Source organism: Thermothielavioides terrestris, chromosome 3 (genome assembly GCF_000226115.1).
Source record: "Thermothielavioides terrestris NRRL 8126 chromosome 3, complete sequence".
Classification (NCBI taxonomy): Eukaryota; Fungi; Ascomycota; class Sordariomycetes; order Sordariales; family Chaetomiaceae; genus Thermothielavioides; species Thermothielavioides terrestris.
The window spans coordinates 183,302-198,716 of NC_016459.1; the positions used below are offsets into that span (position 1 = coordinate 183,302).

Sequence of the window (15,415 nt, forward strand, 5' to 3'; positions counted from 1 at the left end):
AGTAGGCTCTTTAGAAGTGGTATATAGGGTAGTAGGCTCTACTATAAGCTCTTCGACGCTATTACCCTCCTTTAAAGGAGTAGGCGAAGGTATAGGCGATTTGTCTAAGAAGATATCAAAGTATAGAGGTATAGTAGTCTTATACGCTCTAGGGAGCTAGGAATAGTAATAGTAATAGTAGCTACTATATACGTAAATAAGAGGATATATATAGGAAGAAGGAAGCTTAAGCTCCTATAGGTAGGAATTTATACCTCCCCCTAGATCTAAGCGCTCTAATTAGTCAAGACCGCGCTTTAGAATTTCTTATAGCCTTATACAACCTACTCCTATATATTCTACTGTTCACGAGGATTTCCTATATTCTGGTTTTTACAGTTGTTCAACTACGTATACTTAGGCGCTCTGTTGAACAACTGGGGGGTGTGTCACGTTAGGGGTAAGGGGCTTAGAGCTTGGTATAACGCACTGGCCATAGTTTCCCCACTCCTAGATATATATATACTACGCTCTGTTTAGTCCTTAGCTTTCCTTTGTACTAGAACAACGTACTCTCTTTGTATTCCGATGCTCTACTACGATCCTACCATTGTATCCACACATTGCAGCTCGCTATAGCGTGTCACTGACTAATCCAACTTACAGAAGGTGCATAGATCACTGCTAGGGAGCGATGCTACGCAATGGAGGCCCTCATGTTGGAACCGCTACGTAGGCTTAGGAAGATAAAGCTATTACGATATAAGCAATGCACATAACTGGGATCAATCGTGGTGTTAAGGATATTGTATTGTAGGAGAGTTCCTAATTAGGAGCCTAGTCTTAGGCGGCAGTTGGGTATCAGGCCGGTGGATTCTAATCTCGGTAGGCTAGCCTGCTACCCCGGGCTAGGCTAGTTCTAACACACCCCCCTAGGTCGAGCCTCCGGCTCTGGCCTACTAAATCCAGTAATCTATAAAGCTATTTCCAACACTACGTCCTTCCTAATCTAGCAATTCTATAGTATTAAGGTCCTTCTACTATCGCCCTAATCCACTGAGCTTTATACGCCTACCCTTCTCAATCCTATATATTATACTGTAAACTAAACCTTCTATTCAGCTAGGGCCTTCTTCTAGCCCTATGTTTCTTCCTTCTACACCACCTTGTAGGCGCGGATCTCGATAAGGGCCTAGATATCTGCTAGATTAAGCATCTCTACGAACTTCTTATAGGGCTCTAGTTCTAGTGTCTTCGTTAGGCTATTGGCCAACATCTAGTTCGAAGGTACGTAATCTATACTAACCCTCTTGTTCTAAGCTTCTTAGTATAGCTAGTGGTTATAAATGTCGATATATTTTAGCTTTGTCTATAGTATAGGTATCTTAGCGTTAATTAGCTAGATCGTCTACTTATTATTGTACTAGATCGATAGGATCTTATTATCTAGATAGATCTCTAGTACCTTTAATAGACGTTGAAGGAATATACCTTCTTTCGCTATTTATATAAGTACTAACAACTCTACTTCTATAGTCGATATAGTTACTATATCCTATTTATTAGCTCGCTAGGCGATTAGCCCTCTAAATAGTATAATAGCGTAACCTTATAAGCTTTTATAATCGATACTGTTGTTGACGAAGCTAGTATTGCTAGCTACAATTAGGATATCTCCTTCTCCTAGTTAGAGGGCCTAGAACCTTATTCAATAGAGATATTATAATACTCGATTAGCTATATAGTAGTGTTCTAGTCCTAGGTTCTAATTGAACTATATAAGCTTAGAGGCTACGAAGGCAATGTCTAGGTATATATTGACGATAGTATATAGGATTAAGCCGATCTTCCTTTAATAGAGCCTAATAGAGCTATAGCTAGCAATATCGTTGTATAGGAGCAATTTGCCCTTAGCTATTAGAGTCTCTAGCTCTCTTTTTTCCTAAGCTAACTTTATAATCTTCTTAATATATACCGTCTAGCTAAGCTAAATTAAGCGCCTCTTATAGTTGTAATAATCTCTATACCTAGGAACTATAGAAGGTTATCTCCTCCTATAAGTTTATACTTTTCTTATAGCTAGCTAATCACTTCGTTAGCTTAGTATTGATCCTTCTTATAATAGGCGAAGACGATATTATCTATATAGAAGAAGATAATAATGCCTTTGTTCGTTATAATATAGGGCTCTTATAATATAGCCTAGAACCCTAGGTTCCTTAGGGTAGCTATTAGCTCTTATTGCTAAAGGAGGGGAGACTTCTATAGGCTATAGAGTATCTTCTTTAGTTTTAAGATAGTTCCTAGCTTACAATAGCTATATAGTATCTTTATATAAATGTCTTTATCGATCTTTATATTAACGAAGGTATTAACTATATTGAACTACTTTAGTTCTAGGTCGAACTTCGCTATAATAGTAAATACTATTCTAAAGAATTATATAGCAAATATAGCTATATAGTTCTCTTTAGTAAACCTCTTCTTTTACTAATCGCTATATACTATAAGCCTTACCTTATACTTAACGAGGTATCTACTCTTATTAAACTTATAGACATATACCTATATATAATCTAGGATCTAATTGCCCTAGATCTCCTCATTATAGTAGCGAATCTCTTCCTAGGAGCTTATTATCTTATAGCTTCGAAGATAATTACGTTCAGCTTCTAGGAATAGCTAGCTCAATAGGTAATCTTCGAGTTCAAAGTACTATCGAGGTATAGACGAGAGTATCGACTAAGAGATAGATCTAAGCTTACCTTTTTACTATAGGCGATCGACTTCTTTTTAGGAGATCTTCTTAGTATCGTCGTCTTTCTTCTTAATAGTACCGACTATCTTCTTAGCCTTCTTTTTACTCTTTTAGGTAAGTTCCTCTCTCTCTTCCTCTATATAGAGGACCCTCCTTAAGTGCCTATGTTCAGTAGCTCTAGGGCCCAACGTTCCTATATTAAAGGCGGCCTCCTATAGCTAGAACGCTCCTTTAGAGGCTTTAGACGAACGTAAACCTAGGAAAGTAGCTACAATTAGAGCGCTTAGCAGAGTAGATAGAGGAGTTAGATATTAGAACTCTAAGAAGGTGCTAATAGTATCGCCTTTTACTACAATAGTATCTAATACTTCTTCGATAGTAGCTAGGCTCTCTTCTAGTTCTTCGAAGGTTATTAAAGGTGTACTAAACGCCTCTATTGTATCCTCTTCCTTAGCTATAGACGTAAGATCGCTATTATCTAGCTAATTGGTATTATTAGCGCCTTTAGTATTAAGCTAGCGCTTTAGCTCTTCGAGGTCTACCTAGGGAATGTCTTATACTATAAGCTTTAGATTGCCTAGATATACCTACTTCTCGTTAAAAATTATATTGTATATATATACTACTTAGTCGATAGCTAGGTTCTAGATATAGTAGATGTTTAAGGAATTATATCCTACGAGGTAGCTAATCTAAGCTCTTAGTCGAAACTATTTAAGACGCCTTTCTTTCTTTTTAGTAGTATCTATTATAGTAAATGCCTTACAACTATAGACCTTCAAATACCCTTGGTATAGCTTATACTCTAAGGCTCTTAGGCTATCTCTTTTAGCGAGGAAGGTATAAAAGCGATCTAGTAGCGTTATCTACTCTATTGTCAAGGATGGTATCCTATTGTAGAGATATACTATAGCTCTAGTAACCTTTAGCTACAGTTGCTCTAGCAACTATATACCGATAGCTATCATTCTAGCCTTCTCCTTGATTATACTCCCTAAACGTTTAGCGCCTCTGTTCTATATAGGCGTATTAGACGTTAAAGGCTCTATTTAGATACCTTGTCTCTCTACCTAGGTAGTAATAGCGTTCGCCTATATAAATTCGTTATTATACTCTAAGACTTTAATACGTAGCTAATACTGCCTTTTAAGCAGTATAGCGAGGTGTTTAATAGCTACTAGGATATCTAGCGCCTTACAGTTATATAGATAGTAGTCCTATATTATACTTAAATAGCGATCTATCGCTAATAACAAATGTTTAAAGCGTTGTCGGCCCTCCTAGAAAAGGTATAGATCTAAGGCGATCCTATCGCCTAGGCTATAGTTCTGTCATGCCTCAGAACCACCCTAACCCGTGGGACCCGCCTTGGCACCTAGCACAGCCCTCGGAACGCGCCTTGGCACCTAGCACAACCCTTAGCCCAACCACCTCGCTCTACATCTAGCACCTAGCATAGCCTAGCCAACTATAGGGCACTATACAAGTCATCTACGTGCGCCACTAGGGCGTACGTCAGTAGCCCAAATCACACGAGCTACCTAGAGGAGCAATCGGAGGGGCTCAGAGCTAAGCGAAATACGGGGCATCAGGCTAAGCAAGTGCGGGGAACTGAGACATTAGGTCGGCAACAAAGCGGATTAGGCGCACTTAGGGAGCTATATAGGCGCTATAGGATAGCCTAGGAAAGGATCTACGAGCTTAGGAATAGAGGCTGGCCGATACGGAGGAAGATCGAGGGCTAGGATAGGAGAGATAAGGAGGATAGAACCCATAGGCAGTGAGAGAGGCTAGCGTTCAATGCAACCACCCGCACCCCCCCTACCTCGTAGCTACCCTGTAGCGTGTGCTCTGCGTGTGCCTTGCTCGTACTCCGTCACTTCAACGTATACCCCTTTCCTTCTAGGAGCCCCCGCTCCTAACAAGTTCAATGGTCTAGGAATATGATTGGGCCTACGTTTTAACTTGCTAAGGCTATAGCTATTATACTTGAACATTGGTACGCCTTTGATACGCCCTCCTTGTAAGTAATTGACGAAGTGTTCAAGGGCCCTTAGGCCTATATAGCTAAGGCGTAGATGCCAAGTTATAGTATCTGCTATACTCTTTATATAGTGAGCCTAGTGATCGAGTCTCTTTGTTTAGGTAGCAAAGGCTATAGGTGTATAGTCTTCGAGTATATATTTAAGGATATATTGTTGGAGCTTCTTCGTAGTATATCTAAAGAGTATATAATCTTAGCGCCTAAGTAGGTAGTTAGCATACTCTTTAGCCTATTGTCCTACTAGATCCCTCGTTGGTTAAGCTACTCTAACAATATAATATTATATACAAAGGTTAGATAGTAAGCTATGTTATATAGCATAAGGACTATAACGCCTTTGTCGTTCTACAATTTAATATCTATCTCGCTATATCCTTTAATCTAAATAGGGTACTCGCCTACCTAGATATAGTTATTAGGTATAATCAACTTAGAAGGCCTTTTAAACCTACTTAGATAGTTAGCGATATAAATAGTTGATCTCGAATCTAGGATTACCGAGTTGATTAGAGGATATCTCTAGCCTATCTAGAATATAGCTAGGATCGTAGTAAAGCTCGCTATATATTTGCCTATAGCTCTCTACTACTATATTCTTATAATATACTAGTAGCTAAATATTACTATAATATTAGTGCCTACGTTAGGGGCGTTGCCTATATTGGGGGCGGTACCTACTTCAGAGGTATTACCCTCTTCCTAGGTAGTACTCTCTTTAGGAGCAATGCCCTCTTTAGGGGCGTTAGCATTTGCTATATCTACTTCGAAGACCTTAGGCTCCTTCGTCGAGAGTATAGCTATAGCTCTCTTAGAGCGATTAGCTAGTTAATACGGTAGTAGATCTTCGCTTATATCGCTCTTTATATCGTTAGCGAGGCTACTCCTAGACCTCTTTATCCAAAGCCTATTAGCCTCTGCTTATAGAGTTGAATCAACCTTTAAATTGGCCTCTATACAAGCCTTAATATGTTCTTTAGGTTCCTACCTAGGTAATATACTCTTAGGGTTTAAATAGTAGTATCGTTTAGTTAGATAGAAATGATTATAGGCGTAATACTTCCTTAATATATTCGAGGACCTTATAGAGGTACTAAGAGCTATAGGCGTATTTAGCTTATATTTAAAGTAGGATTAGCCAATTCTAGCTCCCTCCTTATAGCTAGCTTAGTGCCTAGGGCGATCCTCCTAATCTTCTAGTTACTTAGGGTCCTTGTTTTCTTTCTCTCTAAGGCTATATATTAGGAAGGATGCTTTCTCTATATAGTTAAACGCCTTTTTAAGGAATAGGTATATACCTTTATAGACTTCTATAGCTATATCTCGAAAAGTTAGCTTCTCGAGGATCTCTATCTTACTTATAGTATAGAGGGAAACAAAGCTTAGGAATAGCTTCTCTAGTATAGCCATTAGTTCGTTGAACTATAGGCTAGGATCCTTCGTCTCGCTTATCTTCTAGAGAGAGGCTTTATCTATTAGGTTCTTCTACTTAACGAGCTACCTTTTGAAATTAGCCTCTTTAATATATATATTTCTAAGATATTTAAATATATCGAGGTAGATATAAATATATATTCGAAGCTCTATTATCGTTTTAATAGTTGGTCAAATAATCTTCTTAAGGTTGTTGTACTATATTCGAAGGTCGGTATACTCTATAAAGTAGGTAGACTAGTAGTTAGCTACTACTATAGTAGTTATAAAGGTTAGTATCTAAATAAAGTAATTGGTCTAGCGTTTATAGTCCTTATACTTATAGTCTAGATCCTTCTCGACCTATATAATGACAATAACAATATTATTGTTAAACTACTTCTCCCTCTTATTATAGAGCTTCCTCTAGTAGCTATTCAGTGCCTCGACACTAGGCTACTCTTATAGACCTTCGTTCTTAGAGAGGGTCTAGGAATCTATATCGTTATCCTAGGCTATAGAGGTAGTACCGGGCTACTACTTGCCTATAGCGGGCGCTCCTAGATCGGCTAGAGCTCCTATAGCTATAGCTAGTGTAGAAGCCTATAGTTCGACGATATATTCCTAGAGCTTACGTTGGATACGCTTATAGGCGAGATCGTAGGTATCAGCTAATATAAACTTTGGAAGGAGCTCCGCCTTGCCCTCGAAATAGTCGAGTAGGTCGAGATACTTAGCCTTGTTAACGAACTCGTAGTTCTAAGCCACCTAGTTATCTAGGCTAGCTAGGATAATGTCGATCTTTATATTGACTTTCGAAGATATAGTAGTTACTACTAAGCGCTATATATAGGGCTATATACTCAGAGATAGGGCTAGGTTTTCGAGCTAATAAGACTCTTAATTGTTAGAACTGCTATATAGGCTTAGGAAGATGAAGCTATTACGATGTAAGCAATATATACAACTAGGATCAATCGTGGTATTGAGGATGTTGTATTGTAGGAGAGTTCCTGATCAGGAGCCCAGTCTTGGGCGGCAGTTGGGCATCAGGCCGGTGGATCCTAATCTCGGTGGGCCAGCCCACTACCCTGGGCCGGGCTGGTTCTGACACCTCACCACAGCCTCACCACTCTTCTTTAGACCCCACGCCCGCCATGGACGGACGAGGACGGAGTGCTGCATGTAGGCCACTCCTGCTCTGCTGGAGACTTTGAGCTGGACGAGGACGGGCAGCAGAGGCTAAGCACTCAACCAAATTCAACCACGGATCATTGAGGGAAAGGGAATATAAGGGACTACCGACGTGTGTAACTCAATCGCAGCTGCCATCGTCTACCTTGTTTATGCAAGTGAGAAGGTAAATAGCGCCTCTTGCTGCTTGCTTTTATCACCCCAGAATATAGGACAGCATTTCACATTGAGCTCTCAATCACAATTTGGGCGACCACATCCCGATGCATTCTGCAAACTGCAAGTCGGGTAAGCAATCTGGCTTGTGGTGACTCGATGGCGACGACGATTCCATTTTTGTTCCGTACAGTGGGGACAATAGCTGTGTGACCGCACTTCTCGAACCAGCAACTTGGCTAAACCTATCTTCTGCAGTGAGGATTTTGCCAGCCGGTCTCGATTTTTTATTCCTTCAACCAGGAGCATTTACCCCTCTCCCGAGCAACCAATTCTTCGTTGCCTCGGAGCACCCAGTTTTCTCGTTGCCTCCGGCCAACCGATTTTTCGTTTCCTCCCGGAAATTGACTTCTTGCTTCGAGAACTCCTATCCACCATCCTCAAAATTTCTCTCTCTCGCTTTCTCAGCGCGCAGCCCGAGCAGACTTTCCGCAACGCCGACTGCAGAAGACCTCGGAACCAATCTGGGGCAACAAATTCGAAGGTGCGTGCCCAGTTTTTTCCGCTTTATTGCACTCAGCTCTGCATTTCCAGACGGCTCGGCTGTCGGCCAGTTGCGAGCTTCCCAGGCTGCTTCCCCGCCGCGGGCTGCGGTAGCCACCGGGGTGGACTTGACTGCGTAAGTACGCGCCAGAACGAGCCTGTTATTCACTTCTATTGTTCCTCTATTCAAAACTTTACCATGCTTCCGCCTTCTTGGTCCCGGGCTGCGGTGTCGGGTGGACTCGATGCGCAAGTGCGTGCCAGAACAAGCCCGTTATTCACTGCTATTGTTCTGCTATTCAAAACGCGTAAGTACGCAGCAGAACAAGCCTGTTATTCACTGCTTTTGTTCCTCTATTCAAAATTTTCCACAATGGTTCCATTTTCTTGTTCACCCCATTTTGCTATTTCTCGATCTGGCTCTCAAATAAATTCTTCCCGCCACTTCCTTCTTCCCACCACTTTTTCCATTCCCACAACCTTCTCTCTCCTCTGCTTCTTCATTCTCACTCTCTCCCAATCTTCCACCCACCCGATCTTCTTCCACCCAGAAAAATTCTGCCCCAGCCTCTGGCAAGTCCGCAGTGCTCCTCTCTCCTCAACCTAATTAACCTAATTCTAGCTTCTCCCAAAATTCTTCCTCCCAATTCCTCTATTTCCTCAACCTTCCCTCTTCCCGCTTCTTCCTGCATCAATCTCCCAGTCTCCCCCGACAAAAAACCTGTCTTAACCGCACTGGTGAGCTCGCTGCACTCCCCTGTTCTGCACCAGCTTTGGCGCATCCGTTTTTTTTCGTCTCCTAAAATCCTTCCCACCTCTTCCATTTCCTCAACCTTTCCTCTCCACTTCTTCTATTTTCGCTCTCCTAATCTTCCACCAACAAAAGCCTGTGCCAACCACACTGGTAAGTCCTCTGGTCTCCCAACCACAGAGACTGACAATCTGCCACTGTTCTCCGCGCTCGGGGCGCCAAAACGAGCAGTCACAATTTTTCATTTTGTTCGACTTCTCAATTGTTCTTTGCCAAACTTCCCACTCGCCTCACTTGTGTCGTTGAGATAATTGAACTGACCATCGGATCACGACAGACCGACCTTCTGGCAGCCGTGCTCCCCGCCTCGCCCTCTCGCCTTGCCCGCTTCGCCCTCGCCCGCTTCGCCCGCCCCCTCCGCGCCCGTTCCCGCAGTCCGACAAAATGTCGGACTCAGACAAGTGCACTCCGTCGGAGTGCGGCCTGTTTGTCGGCCGGTGCCGGGCCGACACGCCCGCCTCGCCGCCGGCGGGCCTGGACAGCGACGACCGCCAAAGCGTAAGTCTTTCCCCACGTCTTCAATCCGCCGAGGTACAGAACTCCTGCCTCCCAGAGCGTCAGGGTGTTGCTTGGCCAGGCACCATCCGCCCGGGCATCCCTGTAGTGCTGTGCTTTAACTCGCGATGAGCTGCGTCAAGGCCCTTCGTAAGGCCGCAGGACGCAGGAGCCGGTTTAAACGGGTCAATATGCAGGACAGGAAGCCCCATCAGTCTTACCGCTTCGGCGGCAGGCCGCGAACCGGATTGCAAAGCTTGGCCCTTCAATAGCTTTGCATGCAGGGAGACGATCCAGACCGGACTACACCAGGGTGGACTAGCGGTGTCGAAAGACAACTGAGGCGCAAGACCGCTTTGGCTACACGACTATGCTTCGTGAATGACGCCAGCGGAGCGCCGCACTGCCCATTGCCGACTCAGTCTTATGTCTGGGGATGAAGGCACAAGGAACAGTGGGACTGATGGGGGAGTGCCAGCGATTTGATTGAAGCCGGACTTGCTCAGCTCTGTAACGTGCTGATGGGGGAAAAACATCTAGGTCGCCATTAAAGTTGAGAGCGAAGCCGAAGCCGACAGCGGTCAACATCCTTTACGCCCCCGCCCTTTCCGGCCCCAGCCTCTCCGGCCCCGCCCTTGCCGCCCCCGGTCCTGCCGCCACAGCCCTTGCCGCCACAGCCCTCGCTGAGGCCGTCGCGGCCCGGATGGAGGAGTGGGCCCGGAACGACCCCAAGTTGAACGCCCTCTACAAGGACATGGAGGAGGCAAAGAAGGTCGAGGCGCTCCACACCGAGCAGGTCGACGATCTGTGCCGCCGGTTTGAGGGCGTGAACTTGGCGCTCAAGGCCCAGATTGATGAGTGCAAGGAAATGTACAACCCCGCATTTCGTGGAGAGAGCAGCGAAATGCATCGGGCTGTTCGCCAGGCGGTGGTTCAGGATACGGGGAAGATGCGGCGCGACCATATTGACGACACGAGAAGGCTCCGGTCCGACGTGCATGGTCTGCGCTCACTTGTGAGGGCGATGAGAGACAACCAGCACAGGCACCAGCAGCAGACGGACCCTCTCGTCCAGGAGCTGCAGAAGCAAAACGCCGAAGTATTTTCCTTCCCCCCCCCCCCCCCCCCCCCCAAAAGTTGTCCCCGGTCGTGACCGACAAGACCTGCCTACTGACTGCGCCACACCCATTATTGCAGCTGCGTCAAGCGAACGAGCTGCTCATCGAGCAGAACAAGCTGCTGATCGAGCAAAACAACCTGCATCTCCTGCAGCTCGAGAAGGGCAAGCAGCAGATCGAGAACACCAAGCAACAGCTTGAGCAAGGAAAGCAACAGCTCGAGAAGAGCATGCAGATGTTGAGCAGACCGAGCAACTGAAGCAGCTCTTAAACCAGAAGCACGCGTCTGCACAGACTGCCGACCCCGCTTCCCCGAAGAAGAAGCGAGACAGGCTCGCGTGGCGTTCAAAGGGCCAGCAACATTGCCGATGGTTTTGGGCGGGAGGGAAGAGCACTGGAGAGTCCTCCGTCCATTCTGTTCCTGTTTCAATTTTTCCTGTTTTCTGTTTCGCCTCTCTCGCGGTCTTGATGATGTGGTTGTCTGATCTTGCCTGCTTCTTCTGTGGCGATCATCCGCGGGGATACGGACAACAATATGGCTGATGGGGGTTGGGATCAAGGTTCTGGGACGGCGCACATGATGGGTATGAGGTCCAGGCTGGCAATCACATGGTATGGCGTCGGGATTGTAAGGACTCATTTGGCCGGCTCGTGATAGGGGAGGTACGGAGTAATTACCTAGGTATCGGAGCCATTAATTCCTTCTTACTGTGATAAACATCTATTGCGCAGCGTGTTGTGTGGGATGCAGAATGCAACAGAGGAGGAGAATGAATCTGGTGATGAACTGCGTGGTGGTCTGGGAGTGTAAGGAAGGTGAAGAACCTGGAAGGTGGCAGAAACCGGTAAGTTTGGTGGCTTGAGGGTTGGTTGTTCAGGGGGTCGTTTTCTGGTTAGGTAAGGTACTCAAGGAATCACTCAACTGCCGGGGTAGATGACCCCACCGAGGTCGGTGGGCACGCGTGATCACGTGAGCCTCGAGGTCGCATCTTGCCGTGAGTTCGCTTGCTGTGAGTTCACGACCATCAGTTCACAGATTGAAGCTGAGGGGGCCAACCACATCGTCCCCCCCTAAGGCTCGATAGCCACCGCCTTAAATCTCATCGTTCGCAAACCCGGCAATTTCCAAAATGCACAGCGTCCCTACCACCAGAGAGGTGCTACCGGGCGCACTCGTCAACATAGTGCTCAAGGCCGACCAGCCCACGGGCCGCACCGTCCAGGGCACGGTCGCGCAGCTCCTGACCAGGGGCAACCACCCACGAGGGATCAAGGTGCGCCTCGCCGATGGGAGGGTCGGCCGCGTCCAGAGCATGGCCCGGGACTCTGCCGCGACCGTGTCCCTCTTCCAACCGGGGGAAACCGTCCAGGAGCTCCTGGAACCGGAAGCAGAGATGGCAACGGGGCCAGGCTCTGCCGGCGTGTCGGGCCGGCGAGGTCGACACCGTAACCGGCCAGGTCGCGGGTCAGAGGAGCAGCCGCTGCCCACTCAGCTGGTCGGCCTCGACGCCTACATCAAGCCTGCGCGAAAGCGCGGCAAGGCAAGCAAGTCCGCAGGCGCAGACGCCGCCTCCTCGGCCGGCGACGATCAAACCACCAAGACGCCTTCGCTGGAGCCGGAAGAGCCGACATGTCCTGTGTGCGGCGACTTCCGAGGGGACGTCGCGGCCATGACCCATCACGTGCAGTCTCACTTCGACGACTAGGCGAGCCCGGAGCGCCGCGTGATCGGAGATACAGCGACGAACGTCGACATTTTGAGTTTGCCGGTAATGGCCGGGCATCGTGAGCGAGCCCAACCCGGACCTCGGGCGTTACACAACCAGATTTTCTCTATCCGAGCGTTTCAATAACATGCATCAAAACCCCGCCCTCCGCGCCTGCATCGCTCCGATTGCTCGACGGGTTGCGCCCAGCCACGCTCGTTCCGCACGGCCCAAGCTGTAAGATCAAGCATGTATATCTCCCGACCGTTCCCAGCTGATCGGCTCCAGCTATTCCCTCAGGGTCGAAATTCCCCAGCATCATGTATTCCTCCAACTGTCCGTGAGTGTTGGAATATCTCATAGGACGGGACGCAGTCTCGGCTTGCAAGGCATGACACCGTGTCTGTGCCGGGCGGCTGACTAGAGAAGGAGTCCTCAAAAATGGAAAAAAACAAAATGGCCGTCGTCCGGGTGCGAGCCAGACTCGGCCTGGACAGACAAGTTCCTCATTGAGCCTGTCGTCGAAAGGTTCGCAATGTCACTCTCAATCCCGAGCGCTGCGTCGCCGAGGTTGGTCCTGAAGCGCCACAGAGTCTGGTCAGTCGTGAGCTTTTGGGACAGCTGGAAGATCAGGATAGAGGGACTGGAGAGGAGGAAGGAGAGCGGGGAAAAACAACTGTCATGAAAAAGCGACGGGCCAATTCACCTCGCTATCGTCGTCGGAAGTCTGTTTGCAAGGGAAACTGGGCCAGTCCACGACTTGGAAAATGGCCGCGGCTTGGAATATGGCACATGTCCGTGTCGTTTGCCATTCATGCGGTTGCTGGCTCGGGTTATTGGCTTTTTGCCGCTCAAGCAACGAACCGGGCTGTGGGCGCTGTGCTTTTGTTTTCTATTCGCAGTGCCGTGTGATTTCGTCCGGACATGGCGCTGTCGCATCGAGGCAAATGTTGCAATCACTCTTTGCCCCTCCACTCATGCGGCATGGCCTGCTGAGCGCGTGAAGTCGACTGGGCTCTGCGGCCGCATTTGGTACCGGCTCATTTCGATGCGCTCATCGTCGCTCACGTCCTCATTGGCACCGGGCGGCGGTCCGACTGCAGCCGCGTTTCCGGCAGTGAGCTCGTCCCCCAAGACATCGGCGCTGCTTCCCGTTCGCCCGCCGAGACCTTGGCGTGTCTGCTGAGTCCGCGTTGGCTGTGGCACCGGCAGCACCACCGACACGGTCCGGCCCGTCGCGTTATCAGCCATCGTGGTGGTCGGATAGCCTGTTCCGTAGTATCCTTGCGGGGCGCCCCGGCGGAAACTCCCTCGCGCCAGCGCCCGCAGGATCGGGATAGAAGCGGCCATGATGCAGACTGCCGCTTCCGCCGTCCCCAGGGCCACCAGCGGGATGCTTCCCCCTTTGCATGCGATGCGTGTCAGCACTTCCCCGTTGCGATAACCAGCGAATAGGCCGACGAGACTGACTTGCATCAGGAACGTTCACTTTGGGAATCGTTGTTGCCTTGACGGCGGCTGTTGCCCCTGCACTGCCCCTCGCGGTCAGCGAGAACGGCCACCACACAGACCCGCCAAATGAGGAGGACAGCGGGTACCTACAGCAAGCCCATGGACATGGCTACCACGACGCCGATTTTCTCTTTCTTGCTCATCTGCAGACCCAGCAGGTATTTCCAAGGGAGGAAGGCGAGCGCCACATCCACCAGAGCCGAATATACTGACGGGACCTGGGTGTCAGCCATCCCTTGCCTCTAGCGGCCAGTCCGCACTGCGACACCCCCTTACCGCAGGAGAAAACGTTGTACCTTGTCGATACATCGATCGGAACGCACGCCTTAGGTGTCCTGAACGGGAGACAGTCGACCCAGACGAGAACGACGCTGAGCGTGAAGATGGCCGTGAGCGAGGTCAGGATAAACCACACGCAGACCCTCATCCGCCGGACGGGGATGCGCAGCAGCGTCATGCCGAACGACGTCTTTCCCCACAGGTTCGAGATGATCAGCAGGGTGGACAGGACGTTGGAAGGTAGGCCGAAGCGCGCAAGATTCTTCAGGGGGATGAGCTGCCTGCCGTAGCCCAGGCTGACGAGGTAGGCAGTCAGACCGGCCTCTGCGGCCAGGGCGAGCCAGGAGGCCAGCAGGATCCAGTCGTCCCACCAGAGGCCCCGCTTCTGACTGTGCTTGAGGTAGAGACGGGTGAACAGGAAGAGGCCCGACAGAGAGAGGAGCAGCCACACGAGCACGTTGAGCTGTGGCCCGTAATCGGCGTGATCGAGAATAAACTTGGGACCCATTAGCATCGGTCTCAGTGCCGAGCAGGACACTAGACGGCGAGTACGAGAGGAACGCAAGAAGGAGAGGTCATGGGCCTTGGTCCCACGGAACAAGATGGAGAAGCCAAGATTGGTTTGGTGGGTGATTCCGCGTCGGGGCTCGGGAACCTGCCGTCTATAAAACGGCCTTCCTTAACCCGGTCGCTTCGTTGCTGCTGCCAACTGCCGTGTTCCTTCTCCCCTCCCCCTTTGTTGACCCGGACACCGGGATTGGTGTCAGCGGTGCGGCCGGTGCATTGCGCGCCATGAAGCGGTGCGACCACTGTAACCGCCGATCATATGGGGAAGAAATTTCCCATTCAAATGCCGGAGTTCCTGTTGCGCTAGTCAGAGATCGTAGTGTAGGGTGACAAACCACAAGTCAGGGCGGCATGGTCAATGCCCCGTCACGGAACGCAGATCTTGCAAAGGGATGCAAAGGAGACACTCCACGACAGGGGTGTTCAAACCCGCCGGAGGCAGCAGATCTCGGAGAAAATCCCCCGCCGGACGCAACAACAAAGCACACTAGCAATGCTCTGCTTGCATAACCTTCCAAACCAGCCCCTCAAACACACAGTTGGCCCCTAGGAGCCAGCTGTGTGGTCGGTCCTTACATTGTCGCTGTATCCTCTGATTTCCTTCCCGGGTTGCACTCGCTTGGCCCCGCATTCTGGCTCCTGTACCCGGATGTTGCCAGCGTCTGAGGTTCCGAGTTTATTCAGTCTCACGGGCCGCGCCGCTATCTTGGCGTTCCAGACCATGGGAGGTACGGATAGGCCCCGGGCACTCGACACCTAGGCCTTTGGGATTCGCCAAGTTCCGACTCCGACTGGCCGCCCTGCGCCGTATCCTCGCCGCCATCAAATGATGCATGCTATTCC

The 15,415-nt window shown here is 48.9% G+C and overlaps 4 protein-coding genes across 4 annotated transcripts; 3 read left to right on the forward strand and 1 right to left on the reverse strand.

Annotated features, from left to right (window-relative positions):
• The first annotated feature begins 7,847 nt into the window (after nt 1–7,847).
• On the forward strand, nt 7,848–10,105 carry THITE_2170542 (uncharacterized protein). The gene is made up of 3 exons (XM_003653725.1): nt 7,848–8,220; nt 9,189–9,393; nt 9,931–10,105. Exons 2-3 carry the CDS (start codon nt 9,280–9,282, stop codon nt 10,075–10,077), a joined length of 261 nt encoding a protein of 86 aa, XP_003653773.1. The 5' UTR covers nt 7,848–8,220; nt 9,189–9,279; the 3' UTR covers nt 10,078–10,105.
• Nucleotides 10,106–10,238: 133 nt separating this feature from the next.
• THITE_2116318 (uncharacterized protein) lies at nt 10,239–11,420 on the forward strand. The gene is made up of 2 exons (XM_003653726.1): nt 10,239–10,489; nt 10,588–11,420. Exons 1-2 carry the CDS (start codon nt 10,295–10,297, stop codon nt 10,765–10,767), a joined length of 375 nt encoding a protein of 124 aa, XP_003653774.1. The 5' UTR covers nt 10,239–10,294; the 3' UTR covers nt 10,768–11,420.
• Nucleotides 11,421–11,531: 111 nt separating this feature from the next.
• On the forward strand, nt 11,532–12,278 carry THITE_2116319 (uncharacterized protein). The gene has a single exon (XM_003653727.1). The coding sequence runs from the start codon at nt 11,639–11,641 to the stop codon at nt 12,212–12,214; it is 576 nt and encodes a 191-aa protein (XP_003653775.1). The 5' UTR covers nt 11,532–11,638; the 3' UTR covers nt 12,215–12,278.
• A 1,391-nt stretch (nt 12,279–13,669) lies between these two features.
• THITE_2116320 (uncharacterized protein) lies at nt 13,670–14,719 on the reverse strand. The gene has a single exon (XM_003653728.1). The coding sequence runs from the start codon at nt 14,511–14,513 to the stop codon at nt 13,866–13,868; it is 648 nt and encodes a 215-aa protein (XP_003653776.1). The 5' UTR covers nt 14,514–14,719; the 3' UTR covers nt 13,670–13,865.
• Between the last annotated feature and the right edge of the window lie 696 nt (nt 14,720–15,415).

Bases quoted from the DNA above. Each gene is read 5' to 3' on its own strand.
- THITE_2170542 (XM_003653725.1), top strand. From the start codon at position 9,280: ATGTCGGACTCAGACAAGTGCACTCCGTCGGAGTGCGGCCTGTTTGTC. The intron at 9,394-9,930 runs GTAAGTCTTTCC...AAAAACATCTAG, and splicing joins ACAGCGACGACCGCCAAAGC to GTCGCCATTAAAGTTGAGAG.
- THITE_2116318 (XM_003653726.1), top strand. From the start codon at position 10,295: ATGCATCGGGCTGTTCGCCAGGCGGTGGTTCAGGATACGGGGAAGATG. The intron at 10,490-10,587 runs GTATTTTCCTTC...CCATTATTGCAG, and splicing joins TGCAGAAGCAAAACGCCGAA to CTGCGTCAAGCGAACGAGCT.
- THITE_2116319 (XM_003653727.1), top strand. From the start codon at position 11,639: ATGCACAGCGTCCCTACCACCAGAGAGGTGCTACCGGGCGCACTCGTC.
- THITE_2116320 (XM_003653728.1), bottom strand. From the start codon at position 14,513: ATGGGTCCCAAGTTTATTCTCGATCACGCCGATTACGGGCCACAGCTC.